General features: G+C 39.5%; 1 protein-coding gene across 4 annotated transcripts in view; it reads right to left on the reverse strand.

The window, feature by feature from the left end:
- Positions 1–3,844: 3,844 nt before the first annotated feature.
- Positions 3,845–12,814, reverse strand: part of NCOA2 (nuclear receptor coactivator 2) — a 288,197-nt gene continuing 279,227 nt past the window's right edge. For all 4 annotated transcript variants that reach the window (XM_054590238.1, XM_054590240.1, XM_054590237.1 and 1 more), the window contains one exon: positions 3,845–7,705. In XM_054590238.1, coding sequence (XP_054446213.1) covers positions 7,694–7,705 — 12 coding nt within the window. In that variant the 3' untranslated portion in view covers positions 3,845–7,693. The remainder of the gene's footprint in view (positions 7,706–12,814) is intronic.

Below are 12,814 nucleotides of genomic sequence, written 5' to 3' on the forward strand. Positions count from 1 at the left end.
ATGGCACTTGAACCAGAAAGCGAAAACTCTTGCCTCCTGTAACGTCTCTCCAGCGCCCTCTGCTGACAAAGCTTCAGTGCCAGCTCACAACTTAAAAGACTTGGATTCATTTTCAGGAAACAAACACTGGAGTGAATTTGGGGCTGGGAGAAAACAAGTAAATAATCAACATAAAGTCCATCTGGTAAATGAATCCAGGACTTCTACTCTTGAAAATGTAGGCTTGGTTTCCTTCTTTTTAAAGTGGTGGTCTTGGGGTAATATAAACTTGATTCCTTTTAATTCTACTATTCCACTGCTATTTTTAAACCCAATGAGTGCTGAACTCCTCATCCATTCTTCCCTTTTATTACTTTAGTTGTGCTGTTTCAAGATTGTTTGTAAGTCTTCGAAAAGAGTATAGATAAAATTTTGTTCACTCTCAGTTCATTTGTTCGAGCCTATTAGAAATTGCTCTAAAAAGCTCGTGTGTTTGTGTGTGGTGTTACACATGGTCAGCCTATTGACATTTGTGGCTCATCTTATATAAGGGTCCCTAATGAAGTTAAGTGTCATTCTGTTCAGGCTGCTGTGACAGAATACCACAGACTGGGTTGTTAAAAACAGCAGAAAGTTATTTCTCACAGTCCTGGAGGCTGAGAAGTCCAAGGTTAAGTGCAGCAGATTTGATGTCTGGTAAGAGTGCACTTCCTCCTTCATAGACAGCAGTCATCTCCTGTGTCCTCACACGGTGGGAGGAGCAAAAGAGCTTTCTGGGTCTCTTTTAAAAGAGCACAAATCCCATTCAAGAATGTGCTATCCTTATGACCTAATGACCCACAAATGCCCACCTCCAAGTACCATCACACTGCAGATTTGGTTTTAACATGATATTTTAGGGAGGCACAAACATTGCTTGCTTATAACCCTAGGTAAGTTTAACTAAATCTTCCCAGGTGCTTCCGTTCTGTTCCCTTCAAGGACCTACTTTGTCTCCCAATTCTTTGCCTCGGCCTCTAAGATCTCACGTGATCTGGCCCCTGGCTACTTCTCAGTCTTCATCTCTCCCTGTGAGTTATTTTCTCCAGCCCAGACACCAAAGCTGGCCGGTCTCACAACCTTTGTGTTTGCTGTTTCCCCAAAGCATTCTCCACCCCTCCAATTCTTACACGTCATGGTCCCTCAATTTCTGATCTCTGATCAAATGCATACAGGATAAATTTATCAAAAGCACTTAAAACTGCTATGTATATCTATGTGCCTAATAACAATGTCCCAACAAGCAAAAGCAAAGATGATATAGTTAAAGATGAGCCAGATATACAACCATCATTGGAGACCTTAACACCTTTCTATTATTGACAGAAAACTAGATAAAAAATTAGCATGGAACTACTTACAGGCTGTTTCTGAGGTTGAAAAATAAAAGGATGAATAGACATTAAAAGAGGATTACCAGAGTTAAATGGGGCAGTATATAATAAAAGGGTCAGTTCATCTTGGAGAAATTTCTATGCTCCTAATAACTGCCCTTTTGAATACCTTAAGCAAAAACCGCCAGAACTAAGAAGAAAACCCAAAGCCATAATTGGAGATTTTACTTGATAGGATAATAGGCAAAACGTGTGGGTTGCTGCTAAGATCAGGAAACAGATACATTTATAACCCTGAATACAGGTATTAGAAAGAATGAAGGTTGAAAACTGAAGAACTGTTCACATCATTAAGTTAGAAAAAAAGTCACCAAAATAAACGTAAAGTAAGCATAAGCTAGGGGAGAAAAAAAAGAGGTTCAAACATGCACTAAGTGGGATAATACAGGGGACATCTCAAAAGATGCTCAAAACATCACATTTGCTATTTAACTTTGTTCATAGAATATTACATTTTTATAAATTTATCCTTGTCTTTTAAGAATGTGTTGTTTTCCAGCACATTCTTCTCATTTTACATTTCATTGTTTATAAAACCCTGATGTATTTGGAATTTGTATTTACTGAGACAGGAAGTTGAAATGGCATTTTCTCGGAATGTGGCCAATTGTCTCAACACCATTTTTTGGAATAGATTCCTACCAATTAGAAACACCACCTCTTATCATATATAAACTTATTTTTTAAATATTTTTTAAAACTCACTTTATAATTTTCTTAAAAGATTTTTATTTTTACAGAGGGGAAGAGAGGGAAACATCAACGTGTGGTTACATTTTGCATATCCTCTGCTGGGGACCTGGTCTGCAACCCAGGCATGTGCCCTACACTGGGAATCAAACCTGCGACCCTTTGGTTTGCAGGCTGGCACTCAATCCACTGAGACACACCAGCTAGGGCATCATCTATAAAGTTATTTATATAAAGGCTCTATTCTGTTCTTCTGATGTATTTGCCCATTTCTGTGTATTTTACAATATTAGTAATTAAAAGTCCCACAAACGTTTTTCCCTCCTTTGTAATTTCTAATATTGTAAATCATACCTTCCAAATGCACTTTACTTTTTGGGTTGATTATAACTGTAATGATGTAGGGGAAGGAACTGATAGTTTTATAATAATAGGTCTTTCTTTTCCAGGTTCATGGAATGTCTGTTTTTCCCCTAGATCTTCTGTGTCTTTTGGCAAAACTTTACTTTTCTAATACACAAAGGTCTTTCATACTTTGTTGGGTGCAATCCTATTTTGTATGCACTGTATCATTTTGTTACTGCGAATGGAGATTTTAAAAAATTGTTTTAGTGTGGACAGAGGTATAGATTTTTTAAATATTCTATCCATCTGAGCTTTTTTATTCATTCCAAGAGGCAGTCAATTGATTCATATTCATTTGGGCTTTCCCTAAAGATGGTCAGATTGGCTGAAAATGTCTTACCTCTTCTATTCCAGAGTAGCATTCCATATCTTAGCATTGGTAGCGGGCTTCCTGGTTTTGTTGTAATTTATTGGAATTGCATCGTATCTGGTAACTCAAATAACTTTAGGACATTTACTTTTCCTAGAGGTTTCACTGTTTTTGAAATTTCCTCATAAAGGGGGCTGAAATTTATTTTATGTAAATTTGTCAAAAGACATCAATTAAGTTAATCATGTTCTTTCTCCTTCCTTTAATGTGTTAATGTTGTTAATAGTATTGAATTTTCTGACCATTGTGTTTTTGGTATCTTTTAAAAATATAATTCCAGATTGTATTTACTATTATTTCATATAGTTTATGGCCTGGGTTTTAGGTATTGTACCTACATTTTTTATCAACTGTTAAACAAATCAATCTATTGAAACTATCCTGAATGTTGTAAAGTGTGACGTATAAGCTTAAGGCAGTCAGGAGCCCACATTATTCTCTTAAATGTTTTTGGAGAAACATGGTGAGAGGTAACACAGACTGGCAAGAGGGCAGTAACATTACTTGGGGCTCAGTGGGTGGACCTAGATTTGGCCTGTATTTGCCATCGAGTTGTTGGATAATCTTTTTTTTTTTGTTTAAGTTTTAAAAATATTTTATTTATTTATTTTTAGAGAGAAGGAATGGGAGGGGGAGAAATATCAACTGGTTGCCTCCCCAACTGGGAACCTGGCCTGCAACCCAGGCATGTGCCCTGGCTGGGAACTGAACCGGCCACCTTTTGGCTTGTAGGCCGGCATTCAATCCACTAAGCCACACCAGCCAGGGCCTGGATAATCTTAAACAAACAAAACTCATCCCTCTTAGCTTCCAATTAAAAATCTATAGAATGGGTTACTGGGAGAACCAAATGTTAACGTGTCCACTCCTGCATAAATGTAAGACATTATTAAATTAGAAGTCCAGCATTTTAAATTTAAATGCACTTAAGGTACAATATAAACATATTACAATCTCCAAAGCCATGTAAAACCCGAAGGCATTAAAATTTATTAAATGATGCAATAACAACAGAATTCTTTATTTACAATAGCATTATTTAACATCAAATAAGCAAAGAGCATCAGCAAAGCAATATTAACTTGCATAAATGTATTTAAAATTTCTCTGAATATATCTACCTTTGCATAAACTGCTCACACTAGAAATACAAACATCAATGCAGGTGAACAAACTGATGTTCAGGGTCAACTCCATTTTGAAAATAAACCACAACCTGAAACACGGTAAGCTTTCTCCTGAAGAACCATAGTTAATATATTGCTTAATTTTACCCTTGTATAATCTTTTCATATACACACATCTCAGATGCAACTTAATGAGGAACTGTACAAATAAACCCACAAATGACAAAGGAAAAAAAAATGACAGTTAAATGTTTGAAGAAATGTATCATCATCACTATTTAACAACATAAAGGTTAAGTGATGATGTACTTATTCAAAAATTGTACACAATTCACTATACAAATATAATACATCAGACAGCTATGTAGGAATATACAAGACTTAAAAACAGATCTAAGGCATTATGCTAGATTTTAGCATTTTGAGGTTCTTGCACATAGCTTTTACCTGTAGTAAGAAACTTAAAAGATTTTGTTTTAGTCTATAAAGAAACACCAGGGAGAAAATTCTAATTAAAATTGAAGCCACTACAGTAATTTTCTTTTGTGCAGAGAATGCTTTGCTCTTAGGCAGCATACTACCATACAAATACTAGAAAATTTTAAATTCACACCAACAATTAATGGCTTAAGTTGCATTTCAAAATTGATTGTGTATCTTTGGGTTCTACAGTGGATGTGTGCCACACATTTCATGTGTTCAGCCCATATGAACTCCATTTTTAAACACAGATTAAAAATTGCATTATATAAACTGCAAAAACATTGCTTTCAATTATTACAGGCCACAGGAGATACATGTGGGAGGGGGCATTTTAATCTTTGAGTCAAACGAATTCATTGTAGTAAAAGAGCTCACTTCACTTTTTCAACTTACCACATTACATGAACACTTAAATGAGTCTCACAACCAAGTGAATGTATGTATACTTTTCACATTATTTGTTTTTTCACATTTAATAAGTAAAACACTGATTCTTTGTCCTATTAAAGAAAAACCAAGGACTCAGTCTAACAAATTTACTGTGTACAGCATGAGAAATACTGATAACGAAGGGGATCGATTTGGCTTTTGCTTCTACAGTGATCAATATGATCAGAGGATTCCTTCACTTACTCTTCTTCTCTTAATCAGATGTAAAGCAAAACCTATTCCCTGATCTGAGCCATAAGAGAATCTATAATCTTTTTTCCTTCAAAACAGCCATGATCATGAATTACTTGAAATGACCAGCATCACAGGTTTGCAGATTTGTCTGACTTGGGGTTGATATTAAGACACAGTGGGCAGACGGGTAAACAGTAAAAGAGACATAGTAATTTTTTTGGACAGTGTTATAGTGAAAGGGGACTAAAAACTCAAAATAAATCCAGCTTAAACTCCATTTCTCCTTTGTGCTGTGTAAAGTTAAAGTCATTCCAAGTCACATATTTTTAAGAAGCAACTTAAAACTGGTCCCATTAGATCGTGTAGGACATAAAGCCTCATCACACTGACGCGGTCATGGAGTTCTGGGCCGGAGTCGGCTCGTCTTTTCCATCACAGTTGGGCAACACAACGGTTTGCTTGAGGAAAGCAGAGCCTTTTGAGGGAGGCATGTGAGTTGGTGGCCACCAAGAAGTGCTGTTCCTTGGTTACCTCCCTGTAGTGAGACCCCTCTCAAGTGGGTAAAAGTATCGAAATGCAAATTTCCAGGGAATTTCTTTAGTGTGGAGCAACACCGTCAGACTATCTACTTACCATTTATCTTTGGGCTATATCTCTCTCTATAATCCATAATTTGTACATATAGGGAGAGATATAAATATAAATAGGGGTAATCTGTCCATTTTTCACCCTGCCACAAATAACCAAATTTCAAGGAAAAAACCTCTCTGTTCCTAAAAAGCCTGGCTAGTGAGATATAAAATGCTTTGCTTTTTTAGACATCAAAAAGACATCATTCTGAAATTTAGGTAAGAAAGTATGTGTCTCAGGGATTGAGGAGAAATAGCTCTAAAAAGGTATCAGCTTCTTGATATTGCACTTGTCTGAAACTGACACCAATTAATAAAAGATTATTCCCCTACCAGAGTGGGCAAGAAAAACAACCATAAAAGTGGCCTGCTTAGTAACATGTAGTCTCTCTAAGGTTCATTAAGAAAGAATTATAAACATATAAAAATCAAGAACTGGTTCCTACAGCGGCTGCATATCATTAGATTAAATGATTTATGAGCAGAATCACAAGGTTTAGAAAATAAAAAGTCTTAAGTCTACAAATTAGGTCTAATCAAGGCATTGATATCCTTTACAAAACACCTTTAGGAGACATTGCTATGAAGATATCTAATTTAATACTGAAGTACCTCATTTTTGAGTCAACTCCACAATATGTATACCTCACAAAAATTATACAATTAAAACACTTAAGTTCTCAACTTAAATTATTGCTTGTTTACATATAAATTGGATCTTATGTACCTTACAAAACTTCGGCTTAGTCAGCACTGCTAAAAAAAAAACAAAATAAAAAACACATGGCGGAGGTTAAATCTGTCGTGATATCTGCTGTCAATTTGAAACACACCACGATTTCCCGTGCTGTAGGCCCGTGTTGCTGGGAACAGAACGAACATGCTTCTAAAGCAGGCGCCCTCAGTGTGACTGGTATCAAGTTCTAACTTTGCTCCTCTCCTTGCCAGTAAATGCAGTTTTCTGAAATTTAAGTTAGCAATTGGTAAGTGGCTGGCAAAACGTTTAAGGAAATAAAGGGCTTACCTGGTTTCTGTTGCTTTTATTATTATTACTTCTTAATGAATGAATGACGGAGGGAGGACTGGGGCAGGGAAGGTCAGGGTCAGGGGAAAGAGAGGGGATGCCAATTCAAGCCGTCTGATCGACCTGAAGGGGACTGAATTTGGAAATGAAGAAAATATACTACTTCTTGAGTCATAATTTAAATGAACTAGTTTGGTTTTAACAACAATAAAAAAGTCCTTGTTAATGTTAACAGCCCTCTCACAGGCTCCTTTTCATCTGTTCAGTAACTGGCAACTTTAACAGCTTGGTCTCGACAGCTTTCTACTGATACGACCGCGACTTTATTGGTCTTCACTCCTTGGGCGCCTGTCCATACAGCGCTGTCCATGGTGTCTGCCCTGCTCTTGTCCCAAATACAGGGTTTAGCATAAAACACCTGTGGTTTGGTTGTTTTTGTTTTTGTTTTAAATCCTTTTCTTTCCCCCAGATGAAATCTGAATCTTTTGCACTAGACTGATTAGCCAGAGAAAACAAAGCAAGAAACCAGTGTCTGGAACCAAACAGGAACAGAACAAGAGCATGTTTGTTTCCCTTAAATACGTACATTTAAATACATTCAATCTGACATGGGTGTGAAATTTGCCTGTCAACATTTACTTTGCAGGAGAGATCTAAGTTGCACTAAGGTGAATGCAGTGAACAGACTGAGCAACTGTCTGGATGCAAGCTCCAGGCTGTCGAGAGGAGAGGCAGCTCCTTCTCCAACAGCCGCTCCCCCGGGAGCCAGGCCCAGGGCCCGGGACTGGGCCGTGCTGAGTTTGCTCGGGCAGAACTGGCCTGCAGGTCGGTGGGGCCAAGACAAATAGACGCAGCTCTCCAGACCAGTAAGTGTTTTGAGCGAGTGAGCCCGGTCAGCTGAAGAAAGAAGCAACCAGCTACCTTCAGTGTCAGCAGTATTTCTGCAGGAAAACAGAGAGAAAGTTGTGAAAGATTCTGAGTTTTTAGTAAAACCATCATAGAGAGCCCATCACAAAAACATCAAACTACTTGGCTGTTTGAAATAATGCCAGCCACTAAGGCTGCCTCTGGATGAGTTACACTCGATTTTGATGCACAAACAGAGAGCATGTCCCTAACCGAACACATAATGTTTGAAAGGCCAGCAGGTCCCCCACACTATTCTGAAGGACACACTGCAATGAGTTCCAGGCCATTCCTTCTGGATGACTGCTGCTCTCTTAGCAGTGACATCCTCGCCCAACTTGATCTCTCCCACCTTCTCAAAAGAGATTACTGAGACTCCTAGTTGCTGAACTGCCCCTGCCTTTTGACAGCATTTATTCCAGAAGAGGCCACCACTTCCTTAACCCTTGTTCAACCTCACCCAGTACACTTCCTCCAACAGGTCCCTCGGACTCTCCCTTCCCGAGGCACTCCCAAGTTCCCATGGGTATTCTTTCTGGCCTCAGCAAGCAAATCACCTAGGGTTTTTACTCATCAGGAGTTCTTGCTAGTTTCTGGCTGCTATGCGCTGACAGTTTGAATGACTAGATACCAAGGTATTTTCATTTTTCTTTTTGTAGTGAGCAAGAATCGTGGAGGTGTTTCTGTGGTTGGTATAAGTATATAAGTCAATGTTTTTTTGTTGGTTTTTTTTTTTTTTTTGGCTATCTGTCCCCCAAAATTTTTCATTCGCTTAGCAAATACTACTTAGCACCTACTCTGTGCCAGGTGCTGGGGATATAATCATAACATAACATTTCTGATCACTGCTATTGAAACACGCTAAATAAGCCAGGTAGACAGTTAAATAATAGCGTGATCTGAGTTATGTGAGGGGAAATATTAGTTGCTGTGGGAGCATACAACTGCTTCTGGGATTAGATAACTTAGACATATGCTTTTAGCATCAGGGCCATGAAAGAATATCTACTTTAAGTAAGATTAGGGAGGAAGTCAGCCCAAAATAATGATTTTCACCATAGTACCTTGAAAAGAGATCTGGGGACACTACTGCCAGATCACGAATTCTAGTGGTGGAGGAGTTATGTTGCCGGTTGGTTGTTGCACTATTCTCCCTCCAAAGCTGAAAAAACTAGCTCAGGTGACCAGACCTTTGATTATATTTCCTCTTAGAGAAGAACATTTAATGTGCTTTTCTCTGTAATATATTTATTCCTAATTTGTGTCAAATGATTTTACATGGAAATACCTTAAGACTCTGATCAAAATATGAAAAGATATTATTCGAATTCCAGTTAGTCTAGAAAAACATTTATTTTTTATTTTTAAAAAAAATATTTTATTGATTCTGTGATTACAGCTTTCCCAATTTACCCCCCTTTGCCCCCTGTACCTGGTATCCCCTTCCCTCCAGAAACCCCCCATTAGTTCATGTCCATGAGTCATGTATGTAAGTTCTTTGGCTTCTCCATTTCCTATTCTTAATCTCCTCCTTTTTATTTTGAACCTACCAGTGCTTCTTATTCTCTGTACCTTTCTTCCCATTTTCTCCCTTCTCCCTCCCACCTGAAAACCCTCCATGTGATCTCCATTTCTATGATTCTATTCCCATTCTGGTTGTTTGCTTAGTTTGTCTTTTTTTTTTTAGATTCAGTTGTTGATAGTTGTGAGTTTGCTGTCATTTTACTGTTCATAGTTTTGATCTTACTGTTTTTCTTAAATAAGTCCCTTTAACATTGCATGTAATAATAATGGCTTGGTGATGGTGAATTCCTTTAGCTTTACGTTGTCTGGGAAGCACTGTATCTGCCTTTCCATTCTAAATGATTGCTTTGCTGGATAGAGTAATCTAGGTTGTAGGTCTTTGCTTTTCATCACTTTGAATACTTCTTGCCAGTCCCTTCAGCTTGCAAAGTTTCTTTTGAGAAATCAACTGACAGTCTTATGGGAGCTCCTTTGTAGGTAACGCTCTGCTTTTCCCTTGCTGCTTGTAAGATTCTCTCTTTATCTTTAACCTTTGGCATTTGAATTATGATGTGTCTTGGTGTGGTCCTCTTTGTGTCCAACTTGTTTGGGACTCTCTGTGCTTCCTGGACTTCTATGTCTATTTCCTTCCCCAAATTAGGGAAGTTTTCTTTCATTATTTTTTCAAATAAGTTTTCAATTTCTTGCTCCTCTTCTCCTTCTGGCACCCCTATGATTTGGATGCTGGCATATTTGGAGATGTCCCAGAGGCTTCTTGTACTCTCCTCGTTTTTTGAATTCTTGTTTCTTCATTCTGTTCTGGTTGAATGCTTATTTTTTCCTTATGTTCCAAATTGTTGATCTGAGTCCCAGCTTTCTCCCCCCTTCACTGTTGGTTCCCTGTAGATTTTTCTTTATTCCACTTAGTGCAACCTTCATTTCTTCCGTTATTTCAATGACTTACTCAGTGAGTTCTTTGAGCATACTGATAACCAGTGTTTTGAACTCTGCATCTGATAGGTTGGTTATCTCTATTTTGTTTAGTTCTTTTTGGGGGGCTTTGTTTTGTTTTCATTTGAGCCATATTTCTTTGTCTCCTCAAATTGACAGCCTCCCTGTGTTTGTTTCTGTGTATTATGTAGAGCTGTTTTGACTCCCTATCTTTGTAGCATGGCCTATTGTAGAAAAGGCACCTATAAATTGTGTGGGGCAGAGCCTGAGGTAATCGCCATGGTGGAGCAACTTGCTTCACTGCCTTGTGGCTCTGTGTGTGGCAGAGGGCTCAGAGAAGGAACAGTGTCGTGGCCTGGCTTCTGGAGGTTTACCCAGCATTCATCCCATTTTCAGTCACTTCAGCCACTGCCTGCATGTGACTTGAGCCCTTTCAGCTGTTGTCTTGGTGCTGAATGCCAGAAAGGATGGGTTTACATACATTCTAAGACCTTGCAGGCCCTTTAAGCAGAGTCTCTTGAAAATCCAGTAGTTTCTCCCACTACCCCAAATCCCACTGGTTTTTACAGCGAGAAATTACAGGAATTTATCTTCCCAGCACTGGAACTCTGGGCTGTGTGGCCTGGCCCGGGGCTGGGATCACTCGCTCCCAAGGTGTCCCTCCCGATTCTTATCCGCCACACGTGAATGTGGGACCGCCCTTTCTGCTGCCGTCACTGCCTTTCCATGCCACACCGCATCTCCTTGCCTCTCCACCCGTCTCCGCGTCTTCACCCCTGCTAGCCGTCTGGATGAATGCGGCTTCTTTAAATCTTTGGTTGCCAGACTTCCATACAGTTCAATTTTCCGACAGTCCTGGGTGTTACTTGTTTTGAAGTTTAGCTGTAATTCTCCCTGTGGTTGTGCAAGGAGGCGAAGAGTGTTTACCTACGCCTCCATCTTGACCAGAAGTTGGGAAGAACATTTTAATTGAGAAGTATATACATCGTTAGAAACTTTAAGGTAATATTCTTTAACATGGACAGACATCACTAAGCAGTTCTGAGACAGAATCAGGTCAGTGACAGAACGTTGAGCGTGGCCTGTGTCCTGTGTGTCCCTGGAGCGACTTGCGTGACGTCCTGGCTACGTCACGGAGTAGGAAGTCATTTAACCTTTCTGTAGCTAATATGCCTTAGGGCTGTTGAGAGGATTAGCCAAAATGATGTACATAATGTGCTTAAATAGTTCCTGACACATACTAAGTGCTCAGTAAATGTCAATCATCATTACCAGCATGATTACCAACTCAGAGTTAATCCTAGTTTTCATAATACTAGTAAATACAGGTAATTACAACTATACTTTATACAAGAGCCATGAGGCTGAGCAGTGAATTTTAATGTTTAAATATTTAAATTTAAAGGAATGCTGTTAAGTCCTGTAATAGGAAGGATCTTTTGGTTAAATAAAATACCTGCCTTTATCTACATAGTTTTTTGGTAAGTCTACAGCTGAATATACTAGCTGTGCTTAAAGCAAGGTACAATTTTACTCTCCATTTCAAGATAAATGGAACACAGATTCAATTAATAGTGGATCAGGGTTCTAGTTCAACAAATAGAACCCAATTACTAATAAAAATTCTGAAAAAAGTTCCTTGATTTGCAACAGCGCAGAGCACATCAGAGCAACACAGAGGAAGAAGTGCCTGAAGCCCTTTGTGATCACGTCAGTAGCATGGTGACACAGCAGAGTGATGTCCCATTATCACTCATGGATTAGAAGGGATATACTGTACATACATTCTCTGCAGGAAATAAGAGTGTCCGTAACAGACTGTTCTCTGGCCTTAACATTCAGCATAAACTGAGTACAGATGGATAAGTCAGGTTCAAGAGGAGACTGGAAAAAAACACCAGAGAAAGTGAGAGGGGTACAAATCGCCTGGGATAGATGATGACAGGGAGAACTCTCACCATGGTTCCCGAGAGGTACCTTTGATGGAGAGAGCATCCCGTGTTTCCTGAAGTTGCTTCTTGTGATCCTAACAATAATCATTCCACTCCAGTTTCAGTGGGCACCCATCAGGCAGCTGGACGTGTGTGAAGGTAAACACCTTGGTTCAAGAGGCACACCCTACCCAATGTTCATCCCCACTGCGCCCAGCACCAGCTTTGTGGATTAGTTGAACCTGGGAGGTCCCTGCCTCTCCTTACCTGCCTCTGGTAGTGCTCAGGGTGGTCCTCATCTCCTATGATACAGTCCACCACTTACTAGCTGGATGACCTTGGATAGATGGCCTAATCCTGAGATTCACTTTTCTCATCTAAAAATGTTGGGAGCTATGGGGGAAGGGGAGTGTAAGGGGGCTAAATGGCAATGGAAAAAAAATACAATGAAAATGTTGGGAGGCCCAGTGTTTGAGACCACAGGCACATCTCCCCTATCCTCTCTTAGAGGTTCTTCTCTCCCAAGATTAAGCCTGAGGCTGAGGGCTCTTCTACAGGAGCTGAATCACGTGTCTTTCTCTTCCCTTCAGAATCCATGAAAGGAGAGAAGGGAATGGCACCAAAGAAGGAAATACCTGTTCCTTTTTGGCCTCCTCCAGTGTTGCCTGCACACAACCCTGAGGAACACCTCACCACACTGTGCAGTCCCTTCTGGGAGGCGGGCAGTGGAGTGCAGGGGCGAAGAGCGCACGCCGAGCT

Source organism: Pteronotus mesoamericanus, unplaced genomic scaffold (genome assembly GCF_021234165.1).
Source record: "Pteronotus mesoamericanus isolate MK-2021 breed Mesoamerican mustached bat unplaced genomic scaffold, CSHL_Meso_final scaffold_174, whole genome shotgun sequence".
Lineage (NCBI taxonomy): Eukaryota > Metazoa > Chordata > Mammalia > Chiroptera > Mormoopidae > Pteronotus > Pteronotus mesoamericanus.